The sequence below is a fragment of the Mus musculus genome, chromosome 10 (genome assembly GCF_000001635.26).
Source record: "Mus musculus strain C57BL/6J chromosome 10, GRCm38.p6 C57BL/6J".
Taxonomy (NCBI): Eukaryota; Metazoa; Chordata; class Mammalia; order Rodentia; family Muridae; genus Mus; species Mus musculus.
Window position 1 is genome coordinate 121,301,181 of NC_000076.6, and position 20,249 is coordinate 121,321,429.

Consider the following 20,249-nt stretch of genomic DNA (forward strand, 5'->3'; position numbering starts at 1 on the left):
CTGCCTCCCAAGTAGTCAAGCTGCAGAAATACACTAGCGCACCTGGTCTGTGCAGCGCTGGGAACTGAACCTTGTGAAGGTCAGGTGAGCATTCTGCTGCCTGAGCAACATCCCTGGCCTGGTAGTCCTTATGTAAGTCCTTCCCCTGGGATATAAACTGACCTGGTGACCATGGATATGGAAAAACAACAGCCACCACAGGGGACGTTTGGCTGTACATCTGTCATCTCCTCGGCCTTGCTCTTAGGGATGTCAGTCACCTGTCTGAGATGGGGGACATTTACATGGCAAGGAACTGAAAGGCCTTCAGCCAACCACCGAACCCCGGAGACCCTTCATTTCAACAGTGTGTGAGGAAGTTCTTGCCAACAACCACATAAACACGCCGCTGGACAAACACTCCTGCCATTTGGGCCTTCAAATAAGATCACAGCGGCCACCATCATGAATGCCAAAGTGGTGTGCACCTGAGCTGGCTCAGCCATGCCCAAATGTCTGACGGAAAGAAACTATGAAGAAATATACAAGAGAGAAAGAGAGAGAGAGAATTGACATAATCAATGCTTGCTTTTAAAGTGTCTTATGGAAGTGAAAACGTTCATAGTTGGCAGCTACGGCAGTCTGTCACCTCACATGGCTTTAACTTGGGGAGAATCCTACCACAGGTAATTACAAACGATCGCAAGGGGCAAGGCAGGAAAGAGTCATACCCCAATGTCAGCATTGCTGTTGCCCTGGTCTGAACCTGACACTCACCTTCAGCGCGTCCCCCTCGTTGCCCTCCATCACTTCCAGAATGAGGGCAGCCAGGATGTTGAAGCCTTGGCAGTACCCGACGTTCTTGTTCCACCGGGCGTAAGCCAATAGCACCCGCTTTAGTACCACCCTGTCTTGCTCTGCCTCCTGGCCACAGTAGGAACTACAGCCCGTGCGATGCAGATCCTAAGAAGGGAGGGGAACAGTTCTTAAATACCTCCTGCCGTGGTTGGAACAAGTCCTGGCCTTCAAGGAGCAAAGAGCTTGGCTCTACACACTTCCCACCATGATGGCTCCCCCGCCTCAGACGTAAAGCAACGGATCAGCAGACCTTCCTGACCAGTGAGCCAAATATCTTGTGAGTTGACCATCTCAGGTATTCTCCACTGCCTGGTCACATGATTGAAAGCTGACTAACAAACCTAACACTCCCTCAGGGAAAAATACCTGAATTTTTTTTTCTTCATTTCACCTTTACCTCTATGAGCATAGATATTCACCTTTTTTGCTTTTAATTTATAAGCAACGTATATACATGAGCCAAAACGCTCTTAAATTTTTTGTTTTCCTACTGTTTTCAACTATGCAGTCTGAGAAAGAATCGCAAGAGTGAGTTTAGTCAGTCAAATGTTCCTTAGAATGCTTCCTGAGCAACACAAAAGGTTACTCAGTTAAAAAAAAAAAACTCCATTAAAATTTCATGTAAATTGAGAGCCTTTTTAAAGATGTATATTAGTCATATATATATATATATATATATATATATATATATATATTTGTTTCAACATATGAGAGGTGCTAAGATTAATCCTTTGAACAAAATATGGTATAAGATTTAGCTGCTAAAGCCCTAATACTAAAGACTAAAATTAAAACAGCAAAGTTATCAAGTATTACACAGAGAAATCAGCCTTTGCCAATTAGTCTATACATTTCTACAGTGTAGGTAATAACACCTGCTGCTCTGTAATAACATGGAGCTAATATCTATAATTGAATTACTAAGATGAAGCTATGGTTTTCAGGAGAGACAGTTTCACTGATTAGCACTCGCTTCACTGAAAAAGATCCTTTTAGTAGCATGATTATAAAATGTGTGTTGCCTAAGCTGGTCACGGTGGGAACCTCCTCTGACCCCAGCACACTCAGGAGGAGAGGCAGGGGGATTTCTGTGAGTCCAAGGCCAGCCTGGTGTACATAGTGAGTTCCAAGCCAAACAAGTCTCAAAAAAAACAAAAAACAAAAAACAAAAACAAAAACAAAACAGGGCTGGAGGGATGGCTGGGTAGATAAGAGTACTGGATGCTCTTCCAGAAGCCATGGGTTCAAATCCCAGCATCCAGATGGTAGCTCATAACTGACTGTAGCTCAAGTTCCAAAGGATCCGTTGCCCTCACCTGGCTTCTGTAGGTACCAGAAATGTCACAGACACACATGCTAATGAGACACCATATACATTAAATAGCATAACCTGTTTAAAGTGCACGGACAGCCTTAATTCGTAAGTTAAACAGAAAGGGAATATTTCAAGTATGGAATTTTGTCTCTATGAAACCTATGCTGAAATTCCAAATAAAACATTGAAATGCAGACAATGCAAAGCACGCAACGTGCCGTGCAGAGATTTTTAAAAAATGTTCATTTGAAACAAACCAACTTAGAGCAGAAAGTAGCTCATTTTAGTTTGTTCTTCCTTTTTTTTTTTAAATGGATTTAAATGTGCCAGCACATTAGCCATCTTGTGGTGGCCAAAATGTAGATGAGACAGCCTTCCTTTTCAAATCCCAGCTTAGCATTCCACTGTGGAACACTCACAAAGTCAAAGCCCACGTGCCTGAGCCTTATGGACAAGGATTATTCTGGTACCACAAGAAACCAGCATCTTGGCTCTTAGCACCAAGCTCTTATCAACTGCCGCAATGCAGGTGTGCAATCAGAGCTGCCCCCATAGCGGACTAGAACACTAAGCACAGATCCATCAGCCAACACACCTACTATAAATTAACAGTGAGACTAGCAAAAACTCTAATAAGAGCCAAATGTTGCTAATATGAAATATATTCACCTTTGAATCTCTCAGTCCGATGACTTTCATGTAAAAGTACAATTGGTATCCCTGACCCGTACCAGAGAAAATAAAAAGGAATTCCTCCTATCGTGTGACCAAACTAAATAAATTGGATATGTATGGGAGCTCGCTCATGTTCTCCTCTTACTGGCAACATTTAAATTTATGAAGACAGGATACGGTCAAGTTCTCCGTACAAACGCTAAGGATTGATGGAGTGAGGTCGTAAGGAGATGCTCAGACTCCGCGCAGAGGTCATGTGATCCTCTGCATAGGGAATGCTTGGCTCTTAGCGTCCTTCTTCCTGCATTAGAACGGGAAGCTGAGCTCAGCATCGTTACCTTGACGATTTGAATTCCCATGGAGTCGTCATCCGGGTTGCTTCTCTCATTGAAAGTGAAACGCATGGTTTTGTCCCAGTCGATGGCTATACTGTGCAGATAATGATCCGCCAAGGTCAACCAAACCTAAAGGGTTGCACAAGTAGAGAAGACTGGAGAAGCAGAATCGCCACTTTCATTAGTAAGCTTGGACTGCATCCCGGAAGAGCTAGCTGGGAACTGTTCGGAGGCCGGGGCTAGCTCGGGCATACAAGTCTAGTTTACTGGAGTAAAGTGAACCCTCTGGGGCTTTTTGTTCTTTCTTGCAATAAATATTTGTTGAGTTCTACTATATGCCAAATAACAATCTGATCATTAGAGAAGAAAATAACCAGGTTTTATTTTTCTTTTACTTCGGGTAATTCAATAGTCTGTATAATTCTATGACCTTGTTTTGCTTAATTCTAAATCATTCTCTGCTTGGGCAACAGCTGCTTGGCCACACACGAACCGTTTTTTCCCATGAAGACCTCTGCCTTAAAACTCCCCCTACACACCCCCTCCATACACACAATCCTGACAGGTAAATACCCAGAGTCGCTGAGTATTTTAATTCCCTTACCTGACCAAGAAAATCTAATTCTGAACAATGAATTTCATAATTCCGTGTTAATATTCACTTGAGAAACACTCGGTGTTCAAATTCCAACATTATGATTAGGTTTATAAATTAATAACTTTAGAGTTCTTTTTAAATTTCAGTACTTGGACATATTTTGGCAGGAACAGCATTGATTAATATCCCTAAGCAGACTTCCAAGCATCAGAGTCCTGCCCAAATGCCCACCAGATACCTTTGTGTTAGAGATGAATGGGGCATCCCAACAGATTCATATTCATCATTCATTCATTCATTCATTCATTCATTCATATTCTCTCTCTCTCTCTCTCTCTCTCTCTCTCTCTCTCACACACACACACACACACACACATATTCCGGTTATACACACAGACATACACACACCTGTTCCTCCCACCTACACTAACGACAGCTCTACCTTTCCAGAACTTGAGCCAAAATCTTGACATCCCGTTTATATCTTATAGTCATCCGACCCTTCATCTAAGCTCAGGCTTCAAAACGCAAAAGGCCAGTTACCACCACCCCGGCCTGTTTCTTGCCTGACTTATGATAGTCTATGTGCCTCCTGGCTGTACCCTCACATCTCAGAGGCTCACCAGCAGATGGAGTAACCCATCTGACAAGACTGCTCTGAACTTCCCAGTACTTCCTCTCTCACACTGACACAGAAGAGCCCTTCTGCTTCTACAGCCTGGGAGGGGCCCAGCCACTCACTCATCTAGCTGTAGCTAGACGCCCCGCCCCCTGCTTCCCACTGCCTCTAGGCACCTCCCACCTTTGTCTCCTACGTTCCTGAGAACTTGGTCCAGATGCTCTCACCCCAGGCAGCTTCATAAGTGACCAACTTCCTTTAGGGCCCTACTCAACATCCATATAAAACTCCGCCTCCTGACCCCTTATTCTCCCACACTCTCCGCTTTACGTCTGTTAGCCCCAGCACTTATCGCTGGGTGACACACTATATTTGATTCACCGTAAGTTCAACGAGGACAAAATATTCCACCCTTATTCCACCCACTGTGGTTTCCACAGCTGCATCCCTCGCACCCAGAACGTAGAACGTTACCTGGCACGAATGATAAATACCCAGGGCATGATTAAGGACGCATACACTTTTAGATTTCCCAGACACATCAGTGGTCAGAGCGGTGGTCCTTGAGTATTCCAGCCCTGTGAGAAAACACTTACCTTTCTCCTCCATTCCTTTGGTATCCCCGTTGACAGTCTGGCCACAGCCTTGAGAGCATCATACCACTAAGACCAGAGAGAAATATTAGGAAAGGAAAAAGATGGACCAGAAGCAACATTTTTCAGGCTTTCTCCATCTTGGCATCTGCACTGTCTAGTTTTATGTCAACTTAACACAGGCTCGAGTCACTGGAGAGGAGGGAGCCTCAATTGAGAAAATGCCCCACCCCCGAGAGCGTGCCCCATAAAAATCTCACTAGAGTCAAGCCTGCAGGGTATTTTCTTAATTAGTGATCAATGGGGAAGGACCCAGCCCATTGTGGGTGGGGCCATCCCTGGGCTGATGGTTCTGGCTTCTCTAAGAAAGCAAGCCAGTAAGCAGCAGCCTTCTGCATCAGCCTCTGCATCAGCTCCTGCCTGTTCCTGCCCTGCTTGAGTGCCTGCCCTGACTTCCTTCAGCGATGAACAGTGCTATGGAAGTGTAAGCTGAATAAACCTTTCTTCCCAGCATGCTTTGGTTATGATGTTACCACAGCACCAGTAACCCCAACTAAAACAGCATCCATAGAACGTGAGAAAGTTAACACAGCACCCCGGGACACTGACAGCTCTAGTGTATTAAAATACATGTGAATATTAAGACTTAAAAGCCAAAAACGAAGTTACCTGCTGAAAACCATTTTGACCCAAAGAAGGCTCAAGTGTGAACTTCAATTTTGTATCAACTCCTAGAAGAAAATTAGGTCGTTGTTACTTATGGAAAATGTAACAAAGTTCATAAGTAAATTCAACACTCAGTTCTACTGAATTATGATAAAAATGTTTTTTTAACTAAATTTAGAAAAAAATTCATTAACATTAAAACACACAGAACATTAAAATAGAAAAGTGACCTAAGACAATAAAATGGAGTTATAAACATTGGGTGGAGGCCCTCACAGATGCCCAGAGTAAGGCAAAAGCAAAACAATGATTGACTGACACACAGGCTGGAGACACAAAACAATGATTGACTGACACACAGGCTGGAGACACAAAACAATGATTGACTGACACACAGGCTGGAGACACAGACCTGCATTCACTTTGGGTCCTACACTGAAGCTGCTTAGCCTGCCTGGACCTCAGTTCCCACATCTCTGAGGTAAGGACAACAAGCCCCACCTCAGAGGACTGTTTCAGGGACTGGCTGAAGATATCATCACCTGGGCAACTAACAATTACAAAACACAAAAGGGAGTTCTCTACTTACAGTTTGTTTTTCTGCAACCCCTGCATCGACTAAGACACTTAAGGAGAAACATCAAGGGCTAGAGCTGAGGCCCGGCAGTAGATCAACCTTTGAGTATGTGTGAAGCCTTAGATTCACTGGAACACCAAACACTATAAAAATACCTTCATGAGGCTGTGGATGCAGCAAGGAGGCAGCGCTAGGGCCTGGTGCATACAAGGTGAGTTGGAGTCTCAGCAGAACAGGCTACTTCCGTCTATCTATTCTTCCTGTTTGCTTTGACTTAGTAACGCTGAGGATCAAACCTTTAGCCCAGCACATGCCAGGCAAGTGCTCCATCCCTGAGCTACACCCACCCACACCTCTTCCTGCTTATTATAACCACTCCATTTGATGACTTCCAAGTATTTTAACTCTGTCTCAATACACCTCTCCATTGACGATAAAAGTACATTAAATTCTAGACTTCAAAATAAATAAATAAATAAATAAATAAATAAATTCTAGACTTCAACCTAAAGATAGGACTGTATTCTAGTGCTAAGTGATCTACTGCTTTAATTTCCTTTGATTTAATCCCAAATCTATGCAACACAAGTGGGAAAGTACATAAAAATAATATTTTTTTTTACTCCTGTTGAGCCGGTGTTCACAATCTGCAATAGAATTATGTGTTGTTGTTGTTGTTGTTGAAGAGAGATTCCATAACAATTCTTATTTCTGTTTAAATTCTTTAAAAATATGTAATTAAATGTGAAAACATTATATATCCTTTTTACACAGTGTCAAAATCATTTGATAGCATTGCTTGGTTTTTGAAGACAGGGTCCCATTATTTTACCCTTAATGGCTTGAAAGTCTCTGTGGACATCTACCTGATCTTCACTTCCTGTATCTTCTAAGTACTGGCATTACATGCATCCATCATCATACCCAGCTTTAAGCTGTGTTTGTCAATGTGTCCACATATGTGTGTGTGCATATGTGCAAGTAAGCAAGCATTTGGGGGCATCTTCCTCAATTGCTCTACACCTTATATTTTTGGACATAGTCTCTCACTGTGGAGCTCATGGTGCTAGGCTAATCAATGAACTCTGGAGATGCGATCAATCCTACACACACACACACACACACACACCCTTGGAGTGCTGGGGCTACCAACATTTACTGTGCAGCTTTTACAAAGGTTCTCAGGATGCAAACTCAGGTCCTAGGCTTGCAGAGCAAGCATTTTGCCTTTAAGCCATCTCTCTCCCAAGCCCCCTTAGCCAACTTAGAAAAGGCTTATTCCTTACAAGTTCAAGGACCAAGAAATGCCAAACCTTTTCAATAATAGTCAGAAAAATCAAACGATGACATCATTGCCTCGGTATTTAAAACCTCTCAACTTCCACCCTTTAGATATTGACATGGATAGGAACACTTGGAGATTAGTGTTCCTGATGTATGTATAGGAGCATACATGTGTTCCTGTATGTATAGGAACAGTCTTCAGGACTTAAAAATAATAATAAAGCGGCCTTTTAAAAGACATACATATGGAGTCGAGAAGGGGGAAAGACATGTCTGCATTTCCCAAGCCCTTGACTATACGCAGAGAGGTGGTAGGGACGCTGCTATTGTTGTTCTTGCTCTTGATGGTGATGTGGAGCCCCGTACAAGTGTTTTGGATACACATATTGACACCTAGATGTCCTGTGTCAAGAACCCACGGCATCTGAGAATACCCCTGTCATTTCGAAGCTTTAAAGTCAAAGCAGCGCTATGACTGGATAGATGATTTTCTTCTCCAGGAAAATGTAAATTACCCACTGATTCTCATCTCTGGAAATTAGTTTTAATGAATTCCTCCCAGTCTCTGTAGTGGGATCGAGTCAGCCTCCAGTGCCAACCAACGAAATGGACTGTGTAGAGAGTGCTGTCCAGGCCTGGGGTGCTGAATGTAAGAGCTTATAATTATGACTCTTGCTTTATCACAACAAAGACCAGGAAACTCGGCCCTATGGTGACTTTGTCACTGCCCAAAAACCACTGGCCTCCTAGTATGCTTGACCAAATACGCTCCTTTGACTTTGAGGAGCCACCTGCTGGGCTTAAACCAATTGCTTTCCTGTGTTGTAAAGCAACTGGGTCTAGTCAGTCAAAACCACAACTATTTTTCTCATAGTCAAAAATGAGTCAGGTTTTAAGTGGAATTGATCATTCGCTGCCCTCACGCAGAGGCTTGAATCGGGTCATTTTCACGCTCTTTTCTTCCAAGTGAAACGAGAGGAGAGAAGGTTTATGTTTCATCTGATAATCACAGCTGTTCCGGATTCAGAAATACAAAACACTATTTAACGTGGGAAGGAGATTTAAAAGGGGGAGGGGGGGTAAAGGTAAAAGAAGACGGCGAGTAAATACTACAGTCTCGGCAATTAGACACTTCGGTGGGAAGAAAAACAAAGAAACCACGAGGTTCAGAGAGGCAGCAACGCATTCCACCCTTTAAGACCCAGTGCCTGGCTGTAGAATCTTCAGGCTGGGTGGGAGCAGGTCCCAGAAGGCATGGGGGGGGGGAGGGTGCTGGAGAGACCACATACTGACTGGGGACAGTAGGGGGCCACTCAAGGGAAAGGTGAGTGCTCCGCGGGCAAAGAGAGCTGCGTTCTCTGCGGCTACCTCTTTGCCAGAACCCCCAGCGCCCAAGCGCCGGTGCCAGAGCCAGGCTCTTAAACCCCAGAGCAACTATGCCAGGTGACGGAGCTGGTGCGGAGCCTGGAGAAGCAGGGATGTGTAAATACAAGCTGATTGTAGGAAGGGCTTGTGCTCACCAGGCTAGGCTGGCTCCTGGACCTTACCTTACCGAACCGAGCTCGTGCCCCCTCCCACCCCCAACACAAACACAGCACGGGCACTCTCTCGGGAAAACACGCTCTGGATCGCCCGCCCTTCGCAGCCGCTGCCCTTCCCTCAGACCTGTAGGGTCAAGGCTGCGCTTCAGCCAACCCACACACCTCTCCGGAGGTCTGGCTTCCAGCGAACCTGGAGCACAATAGGTGACGCGGCCTGGGCTGACGGGGGCAGCTTCCCTCAGCCCCCACCATGCACGGAGGCTAAGCGCATAGGCCGCGGGGTGGTTTCTGCAGGGTGGCGGGTTCTCTGTGCCCGGGTGGCCGCTGAACGCACCCAGGCCGGAGTCTGCTCCCATCCCTCCCAGGCCAGCGGTGCTCGGCAGACACCTGCACCCCAGCGCCCATCCGCAGCCCGCGCCTCACCCGGCTCCAAGGTGCAGAGCAACCGGGGCGCGGTCCGCGAGATGCAGCTGCGCTTCTTGAGCACATTGCTCAGGATGGTGCCCACGCCACCGCCGCCCTGGCGCTTGAGGCATCGCCCGCCGCGACGCAGGGAGCCGGTCAGTTTGTCTTGCCGCATCCGACAGCGCCGTCCGCCGCCCGGCTGCTCACTGCTGCTGCGGCTGCGGCTGCGGCGCCGGAATGACTCCTCACGCAGGGCTCGGCGAGTCCAAGCCGGCGAGGCTCCCTGGAGAGTCGCGAGCGCGCAGCCGGAGCTCCGGGAGTCAAGAGGATCAGAGAAAGCGGCTGAGCTCCGGGAGACCGGCTGGCATCTGCAGTGCGGAGCCCGAACGGCTGAGAACGGAGCGGGCTGGGGCGGGGAGGAGGGCGGGAGCGAGCGCGCGGGCACGCAGAGACGGAGGCGGCGCCTCGGCACCCAATCCCGGCATCAGCCTGAGCAGCAAGGCGGTCTGAGCCCCGGAGCCCCGGAGCCCCGGAGCCAGCTCCGTGGACAGAAACCAGAAACAAGGCAGAAGTATCCTCACGTCTAAGCCTGGGAGAGATGGAGGGGCCGCAGGTGCAGGCAACCAAGTGCCCACTTGGTTTTATCAGCCTGGGGAGGCAAGGCCTGTCCACTCCAGCACGAAGCAGACCTCGGGGCAGAGAAGCTGGCAGATGGTGACCTCAACCTTCAGCCCAAATTGTGCTCAAGTCTTTCCAGGCCGCTTAGAGAGGCAAAGAACCGTGTTTAATAACAATGACGACAACAATATAGTTCCTCTTGGGAAAACAGAATCGTAAGAAAATGTTCCTGTTGAAGAAGCAGTTTTCAAAAGAAGGGTTTCTGGGGACGTGGTGAGGTCAGGTTCTTAAGAAGTATCTGCCAGACATGAAAAGAAAGAAAGAAAGAAAGAAAGAAAGAAAGAAAGAAAGAAAGAAAGAAAGAAAGAAAGAAAGAAAGAAAGAAAGAAAGAAAAAACAGAAGACTCTTGAAAGAGTGTAGTTCTGAGTCAAGGCTTCGGGTGGTAGGTTGGAGAGACAGAATAGCTACAACCTTGAAATTAAAGGGGCTCACCCCGATGGATGAAGGTTGATGGCTACGTTCTGGCAAGTCCCATCCGGCCTGAGTCTATCCATCCATGTAGATGCTCTACCTCCCATGGCGCTGCTGCTGGAGCTGCCTCAAGCTAGCAAGCCTAGGGAGACAGGCAGCCCAAGACGTGACCGGGCTGCCAACCTAAGGCTACCTGTGCAGCCTTCGCCCAGGTCTATACTTTTTATATTTCAGACATGGGGCTCACTTAGGTTGCTCTGACTGGCCTTGAACTCGTGATCCAGTTGACACGACCTCTTGAGTAACTGGTATTATAGCACTATATCTCACCCCTGCCCGAAGGCCTAGCTTGGTTTATACTTTTTTCTTCTGCTTATATTTCACGTAAAATATGGTAGCCAAGTATGGAGGTGTAAGAGGATCTCTCCCAAGCTGTCTTTAATCTTCAAAGCGCCCCCTTTCTCATTGCATTCGTTGAATCTCAGCTCTCAAATCTTCCAAAGCTTCAGAGAACAGCCAAGTCTGGCTTCATAATCATTAGCAAGCCGCCTGGACAGACTTCTTCAGGACCTCCCTTGGCACGCCTGTTCCACAATCTCTTTCCACTGCCTTGGGACCACAGAACGCCCTTCCAGACTCTTCAGCAAAGTTCTCTGGGAGTACTGGTCAGCTGGCTAATCTTCATAAACACGTGGCCCTGATCTAAACACTTACGAATGGAAAGACATTTCCTTGCCTTTGCCGATGAGACAAGTTGGAAATCGCTTCATCTGCCCTTCCTATGGAAATTTCAAAGGTTTTCTGCAGCTCCTGCAAGACCCTGCTCCAGTTCCAGCTGCGCTTTGCAGGTGCTGTGTGTTTTTCCTGCCCAGGTGGTACCAAGTCAACACTTACTTAGTTAAGATACAATGTTTGTCCTAGGACCTGAACTGTGGAGATAGAGTACATTTCCCATCTGGATCTTTTCATCAGGAACAAGATAATGGCTCACAATTCTTTCTACAATGGTTTCTCCATAGCAAGTTCCAGGCCATCCTGGGCTACACAATGAAACCCTATCTAAAAATAAAATATGGAGAGAAAATTGTTTCTTAGCAACCCTTGGAGCTATAACTTGAGAGTTACCAAAATAGAATATAAAACTGATGCTAAGGTACTTAATTGTGACTGTCCCTTGAGAAGCCTGGTCCACACTTGAGTGTGTCTTATTCTTTCCCTGAGCACCCCCCTCCATCTCTCCCTCCATCTCTCCATCTCTCCCTCCCTCCCCAAGTATGCATGCTAAGCTTATCATTCACAAACTTACAGTCTCCTTTGACAAGCCCACTCTTGGTGTGTCATACATTCCTCCTGAACATCTATCCTCCCCTTAATCTTTCTGTTTAAAATCTATATTAAAATCTCTTTTAATAAACTAAAACTCTGCTTCGTCATCTCCCCACGCCTTCTGTGCTCCTGAACTTGTGCTTACCACTGTTGCTGTAGAAAAGGAAAAGTCTTTCTTAAAGTACAATGGCATGTTGCCTTCAGAAAGCAAGGGGGCGGGAGCATAGAAAGGTTTCTATTTGGTAATCTTAGGGAGGAGGAAAGCAAATATTTAAAACCATGGGGAAGGAGGCCAGGGAGAGTCTCTGTTTCAAAAAATAAGGTGGATGGGGTCTGAGGAAGAACAGCACAGAAATTGTCTTCTGACCTCCATCTATACCTGCATACCCACAAACACACACATGTACATACACAGGTACACACATACACATGCATAGACATACACATACATGCATGTACATGCACATGTACACAGACACATATACATATGTACACATACACACTTATATACATTCACACACATATATGTGCATGTATATACACATATAAATGCACAGACTACACATGTACACATGTACATGCACACATGTACACGTGTACACACACATGTATGTATACACATGTACACACATGTATATATACACATGTACATATACATGTACATGCACACATAACATACAGGCTACACACATATATATCTACATATACATATATGCATGTACATACACATGTACACAGTACACACATGTACATGCATACAGGTACACATGTATACATACACTCATATACATACACATGTACACACATACATATACATACATTTAGTCCCTGTACTTGAGAAGCAGAGGCACATGGATCTCTGAATTCGAGGCCTACAGAGTGAGTTCCAGGAGAGCCAGGGCTACACAGCCAAACCCTCCTGAACAAAGCCAGAGTGTCCTCCAGATTTGCATCAGATCTCCTGGCCTTCTTCAACAAGCTCAGGCACAGAACTCTATCCTTCACTGGCCTGGTGCTTTCACACTGTATGTATTCACTTTCCTTTAGCTTTTCTTAGCCATCCCAGCCTCTCTCAGGGATGTTAAGGACCACAGGAAGGTCTGATGTTTAGCACAATGTTCTAGAGAGTTCTGAGGCTGAAGACGATGAACTGCAGGAGCAGAAAACTCCAGGACAAGTGTTCAGTGCACACAGTCTTACCTTCCAGAACTCTTTCCTTTGCCAACCCTAGGGCTTTGTGTCTTCTTTAACAAAGGATGCTATTCACATGGCATCTCACTGAGACAGCAAGAGAGGCAGCCTCATGGGCCAAGAGGAGGAGCCTGTGGTGTGGGGAGGACAGCCCGAGGCTGTGTGACACACGCCATTCAGAGCACCCCACACCCTTTGCCTCAGACATCACGCTCATCAGGCAACCTCTGATTATCATTTGGCTTCAGAAATGGCTGCTGCCCAGAAGGGAGTGTACTGAGCACAGCAAACTGCAGCCACAAGCCCAGAGTTCGGCTAATGCTGAGCAGGCTGAGGAAACCAAGGTTCTAAGCTATTACAGCTGAACTCCAACCCTGGATGGAGTGAGTGCCTGGCCAGGGGTTTCTTTCCTCCCTCAGAGTGGAGGAGGCTACTTTCCCAAACAAACATTCCATTTTGTATTACCAGAGAAAACAGACTTAAAAAAAAAAAGCTTCCATTCTAAAATGTTTCTACTATTATAGCAATAAATAGCGGAGGAACTAAACAATGTTATTTTGTTTACATTGGGGAGGAAAGCCAGGACTGCCAACTTGGGTATCAAACAGATAATTAAGTTAGTGCTAAAATACAATACTCTAAAAGTAGCCACAGCACAAGCCTGGCATTATATTTATTATGTGACTCATGGTTTATTTCATGTCTGGGATATTGTTTTCCAAAAGCAAAAGATGTCATCTGAAGTCAACTCAGAGATAACAAGGCAGTGTGGCCTTTGCCTGAGGCTACCAACAGCAGGGCCAGCCCATCATTAGTCTCTACTCAAGTAATGACCCTCCCTACCAAATAATGTCAGTGAATTCCCATTTGAGTAAATCACACCTCGGAACTATCTGGAATAGTTAAGATTTAAGCTGAATGTGTGGAAACGCTCAATGTAAAATGTATACGGGGTAAGTCTGGAGGTGAGGCAGGAGATCATAAGTTTGAGGCCCTACATCACAGGCGCTGGGCTAGCTTGGGCTACAAAGTGAAACCCTGTCTCAAAATACTTTATAGACATAAGAAAGTGTCCCTCATATTGTTAAGGAAAGAGAACATTTTGAGGAACATCCTACAAGCTGACTGCGAATTAAGGACCATTTGCTCACAGGGCATTCGGTGAATTCTTCAGCCTGTTTTCTGGGAATGAGCCTTCTTGAAAAGAAACTTTGCCTTGAATGGGAGACAAGCAAGAAGTCTGAAAGAAAAGCAAGCCCAGCACCGGAAATAAAAGCCGCGTCCCAAGGGGCTTTCCAAGAGAAATCGGGTCTGAGACGCTTTCTGATTTCCTGTTGCTATTTTCGCTTAACAGAAAAATCTCGAAATAAAAAAGGCCTCCGTGCGTGCGTATCCTCAGGGAGAGTGCAGGACTGGTGCTGGCAATTACCAAGGAGAAGAGGCCCAGGAAGCCTGCTGCTTAGAGAAAGGAAAACCGCAGGGAGCCAGGCTGCAGTGGGAACCTGGGGCTGGAGCTTAGCCCCTTGGGTTGCTGCAGCTGCACAGCTGCGGAGCTCCGGGCAGCCTCCGAGGGTCAGGGAGATCTCACAAGACATTATATCCATCATACCTCACGTTGGGCAGCAGATGAGACGGTGCATCTTGCCCTCACGGTTACTAAAAGGGAAGGGCAACCGCCAGCATTAAAATAAAAAATAAAAAAATAAAATAAAATAAGCCACTTCTTCTTTCCCCGTTCTCCCTACTGCTTGGTAAAAAGCAACATTTCCACATGTCTCCTGGTGTCTGCTATAGGCTGGCTTATCCTGAGAGGCAGGCTTGCTGCCAGCACTAGTGAAAGGCAGTCAGCCTTTGGGAGATAGGGCCTCGGAGTGAGCCTTCCTGAGGTCGCTGGGCACATGCCCCTGAAAAAGGAAGGGGGACGCTGCTCCTTTCTCCTCCCTGCCCTGTGGCTTGTGGTGAGGGGAGGCATTCTGCTCCACCTGCACTCCTGACTCACCGCAGGCTCAAAACACAGAGCCAGCAAGATCATGGACCGGCGCCTTCAAGACTGCAAGCCAGGATAAACCTTTTCTCTTTATGTGTGAATCGCCTCACTTGTTTCGTTACAGCGATGGAGAGCTGACTAACAGAGTACACACAGCCACTTCTCTAGAAAACGAACATTCTCCTCAACCCTACTTAAAAGTAGAGTCTAATAAGTAGTTCCTTCAACTCATTATCTAGGACAGAGCCAAGTCCGACGAACTCGCGGTGATGAGCATTGTTTTCGTCCATCAAAGAGGCTTGGGGGCAGAAGAGCAGGAAGGAACTGAGCGGGAGGGAAAAAAAACCCCACAATTTCCTGACACTGTCACATGACGCACACGGAACATTTTACTTTCCTTTTATGTGACGGTTCTCATCTTAGTCATAAAAACACTTTATTTAAACACAGATGTCCTTTAAGACAATGGGGTGTGGCTTTTGTATTCTGTTAAATGCAGAGAAAAATTACAATCACATGCTGAACAAAGGAGCTCTGAGATTCCAAAAACAAGTCACTCCTCCCCGTTCTTCCACCTCTCCGCGGTGCTATTTATGCTTCTCAGAAACATTCTCTTCAATAAGATTTTAAAAGAACCAACACCCCCAGGCATAAATTCTCCTAAACTCACTCAAACATTCTGGAAGATGTATTTTAAGAAAAAGAAATCACTTAAATTTATAGATCAAAAGTTCAAAATTAAAACTATGTCTAATGTTATAATTTAATTCCTAGTGCAGAGATCATACTTTTTTAGTATTATGCTGGGCGTGTACTTGAAGCCGCTACAGCCATTATGCTTCTGACCTATTACTTTTGGTGAAGCACTTTCTATCCTCAAAATGGTTTATATGGAGTCGCTACTAGGGATGCCTTTAACCCAAACCTTCAGGACCAAGTGTGTTTGGGGTTAATATTTTAAAATATTTACACACATGTTCACAGGTAGATAAGTAGATAGATGATAGATAAGTAGATAGATAGATAGATAGATAGACAGACAGACAGACAGATGGATAGATGAATAGATGGATGGATGGATGGATAGATAATGTATATGTATGTCTGGAGTTAGCTTGGAGGTAGACTTCGGTCTAAACACAAAATGCATTTATAACACCTTCACATCTTATATACATGATGTTGAGGTAATCTGGTAGAATATGTTTAGCCTGCCTGTGTGTGCAGTATGCCCATCACATGAGGTCATGTAGACTTTTCCACGTGTAGCAGTGGCATGCCACTTCCTGAACAGCTTTGGGTTTTGGAATACTTCAGATTTGTAATTTTCTTTTTCTTTCTCTTTTTTTAAACGATTTATTTATTACTAGATGTAAGTACATTGTAGCTGTCTTTAGACACACCAGAAGAGGTCATCAGATCTCATTGTGAATGGTTGTGAGCCACCATGTGTGTGGTTGCTGGAATTTGGACTTAGGACCTTCGGGAGAGCAGTCAGTGCTCTTAACCACTGAGCCATCTCACCAGCCCCAGATTTGGAATTTTCTAATACAATGTTGAACTGTTCTTGAGCTAGGCTTACATTGACCATAAAAAGACTCCTGTTTTGAGGGTCCTCCGTTTACCACTGCCTCGGTGAACTCACCACTAGCCTGTTCCCTTTTTGACATGTGGCAAGTTACTTTTAGAAATCATTTCTGAAGTTTCTTGGGAAACTTGAAGGTCGACCAGAAGAAAGGGGTGTAAGATCACTTGGAGCTGGAGCCACAGGCATTTGTGAGCGACTTGATAAGGGGCTGGGATCCCAACCCCAGCCCTCTGAAAGAGCAGGGAACATTCTTTACTTCTGTGCCATCTCTCTAGGAGACTAGGAGCCTCATTGCTTTGGCAAAACCGCTGCTTAATGTGTCTGTAACTGTCTATCCTGAACACTTTACAGAAAACTATTCTATGATTCTCTTCACCTGTTTTTAAAAAGGCAGGGCAGGGGATTGGAGGGGGGGGAGTTCCTGGTACCAATTAATGCAGATTACTTTAGCTTAAAATATATACAACTGGGAACAGGGACAGCAGAGGGGTAAGATGTAGCTGCTAGCGTTTCCTGGTATCATTCGCCACCAGAGGAATCAGATTTTAATAAGGCTTACAAGACTAGGATTGAGTTGTTGCACCCAGCATTGAGTTACCATTGTTTCTGAACTGAGTTTGTATCGCATTTCCCTTCACGGGAGGTGGCTCCTGGCTCGTTTGGGTTCAAGAGAGAAAGGTTGTTCCAAGTTTCTGGCTATTAGGAATGAATAGAGCAGTCACAATCCTGGTTGAGCCCATGCCATGCCCTTGGAGTAGGATGAAGTGTCCTTCAGACTTTGCGGCTGGAGCCAATTGCCGATTCAATTGCTACACTAGAGAAGGACTTAGAGACGTAGATTGTCAGCAATGACCACCACCCCTAGAAAACATTTGGACAAATAAAATTGTTAGTGAAACTATGTTGCAATGTTTTTACTACTGGCTCTTAGGGAACCAGTTAGAGGTTCAGAAAGGCAGGCTCTTATTTGCTAAGCTAGAACTTTAATGGTCAGGGAACAAGAACAAAGGCAGCACTGGCTGGTGTGACTCTCGCTGTTGCTGGACAGGGGATGGTAGATTTCTTATACCCATTTTTGCCCTCAGCTTCCTGATATAATTTATTAAGAATTGCTGATGAGAAGATATGCATTCTGAGGATTCAAAATCAATATGATTGATTTTTATATAAAAGTTTAGATTTGTGATTCCTTTAAACTTTTTCCTAGATTATTTTAAAGATAAATAATAAAATACTTATTCCTTTCTTTGTAATATATATATATATATGTATATATATATGTATATACATATATATATATATACATACATACATATATATATATATGTGTGTGTGTGTGTGTGTGTGTGTGTATACATATTATGTGTGTGTGTATACACACACACACAAAACCATAGACTGGAGCAGGGCAATGCTTTTGAAAAGAACACTATTGTGGCTGGAGCCTAGTTGGTAGAGTGCTTATCTAACCCAAGGCCCTGGGTTCAATCCTCAGTGCCACAAAAGGCAGATGTGGTGGCCCATGTCTGTAATCCCAGAACTCAGGAGGTAGAGGCAGGAGAGTCAGGAGTTCAAGGTCATCCTTGACTTCAGGGAAAGTTCAAGGGTAGCCTGTACATAAGACATTGTCTCAATTTTTTTTTTCTTGATAATAAGAAAGAAGTATCAGAAAGCAGAGAAAGGTTACAATCGACAAAAACACTGGCTTGGCTGGGCTGGACCTCTTCTCTCAACAAACTGAGTTAGTTCATTCTGTAGAGACAGTGCAGATATTTGGGCTGAGAAAGGGTGTATGAGACACAGGTGTCAGCAAAGACACCCCCCCCCACCCAGGAGGCCAGGCAATGTGGCCAGAGCAGGCCAAGGTTTAGATTCTAACACCAACATGTGTCTTTGGGCAGGTGTGGTGGTTTGAATATGCTTGGCCCAGGGAGTGGCACTATTAGGAGGTGTGGCCTTGTTGGAGGAAGTGTGTCACTGTGGGGGTGTGCTTTGAGACCCAAATCCTAGCTGCCTGGAAGACAGTCTCCTGTGTGCTTTCAGAACAAGATGCAGAACTCTCAGCTCCTCCTGCACCATGCCTGCCTGGATGCTGCCATGCTCCTGCCTTGATGATAATGGACTGAACCTCAGAACCTGTAAGCCAGCCCCAATTAAATGTTGTCCTTATAAGAGTTGCTTTGGTCATGGTGTCTCTTTGCAGCAATGGAAACCCTAAGACAGCAGGTGACCTAGTTTCTAGGCTTCAGTCTCATCATCTTTAGAATGGATGATATTTATGTTATGAGACCTGATGACATGACAAAGGCAAGAATGTAAACCCAGTGCTGGCACAAAGCAGGTGCACAAGACACTTACACCCAGGTACCTTTCTGTGATGGTTTATATAACCTTGGCCCAGGGAGTGACCCTGTTGGAGTAGGTGTGTCACTGTGGATGTGGACTTTAATACCCTCACACTAGCTTCCTGGAAGCTAGTATTCTGCTAGCAGCCTTCATATGAAATTGTAGAACTCTCAGCTCCTCCTATACCATGCCTGCCTGGAATCTGCCATGTTCCCACCTTGATGATAATAGACTGAACCTCTGAACCTGTAAGCCACCACCAATTAAATGTTCTCCTTATAAGAGTGGCCTTGGTCATGGTATCTGTTCACAGCAGTAAAACCCTAACTAAGACACCTTCCTTCCATCTGTGTGGCCATCACTGAAAGGAAACCCTGGCACTGTGAGTTCTCTACCTTGAGGTCTACACAGTACAAGACCTAGGTCCACATCCAGAGCCCTTTCAACTGCCCAGGACCCCTCCTGGTGTCCACACCAGCCTCATTTTTTTGTTTTTGACCCTAGAACCCTCACTCGCTTGGTAGGAACACAGAGATGATCTCTGTGCTTCTCCCAAAGGGGATGAGTTTGAACTGTATGGTGAGAGCTATATAGAAACAGACACCAGCAAAAATGTAAGAAAATTCTTGCTATGATAAAATACATTCTCAAGGATCAGAGATTCCCTCTCCCACAAGGCTCTGGGGCAGAGGCTACAGGGTGGACATGATGTTCACACCACATGAGGCCAGACCAGCATCTGTCCTTCTAGTTCTCTGTGGTAAACTCAGTGATAAGATTCTATTACACCATTACAATCCCTCAATGCCGCACAAACACAAATGTCTAGAGAACATACCTATAATTGTTATGTTTTCAGACAAACTGAAATTTAAACAGCAAATCCTTTGGGTATAAGCCCCTCCTCATTACAAAAGATTTATAAATATATTATATATTCTCGACTTAAATAGCCTGAACAAATAAAATTATTATTCATTTCTTAAGGATTTTATGTTATCGGACCTAGAGAGATGACTCAATGCTTAGGAGTATATATCACTCTTCCAGAGGATACAGTTTCGAATCCCAGCACCTACATGGTGGCTCACAATGGTCTGTAATTCCAGTTCCAGAGGATTTGACATCCTCTTCTGATCTTTGTCGGCACCAAACACACACATAGTGCACAGACAAACATGTAGACAAAACTCTCATATACACAAAATACCTTTAGGTCACTATTCTTATGCGTATGATTCCAAGACAGATACTATAAGTTCAGGAAGTTAAATAG

General features: G+C 45.1%; 1 protein-coding gene and 1 pseudogene across 4 annotated transcripts in view; both read right to left on the reverse strand.

The window, feature by feature from the left end:
- The window catches only part of Tbc1d30 (TBC1 domain family, member 30), an 87,826-nt gene that overhangs the window by 37,362 nt on the left and 30,215 nt on the right, over window positions 1-20,249 (reverse strand). For 2 of the 4 annotated variants that reach the window (NM_001361015.1, XM_030245334.1), the window contains exons 3-6: window positions 5,642-5,703; window positions 4,976-5,041; window positions 3,166-3,291; window positions 757-942 (exon numbers count right to left, since the gene is read on the reverse strand). In NM_001361015.1, coding sequence (NP_001347944.1) covers window positions 757-942; window positions 3,166-3,291; window positions 4,976-5,041; window positions 5,642-5,703 — 440 coding nt within the window. Of the gene's footprint in view, window positions 1-756; window positions 943-3,165; window positions 3,292-4,975; window positions 5,042-5,641; window positions 5,704-9,463; window positions 14,701-20,249 lie in introns of those variants that run through there. The other 2 variants (NM_029057.2, XM_006514253.4) reach the window with 2 other exon arrangements.
- On the reverse strand, window positions 10,977-11,517 carry Gm18987 (predicted gene, 18987; annotated as a pseudogene).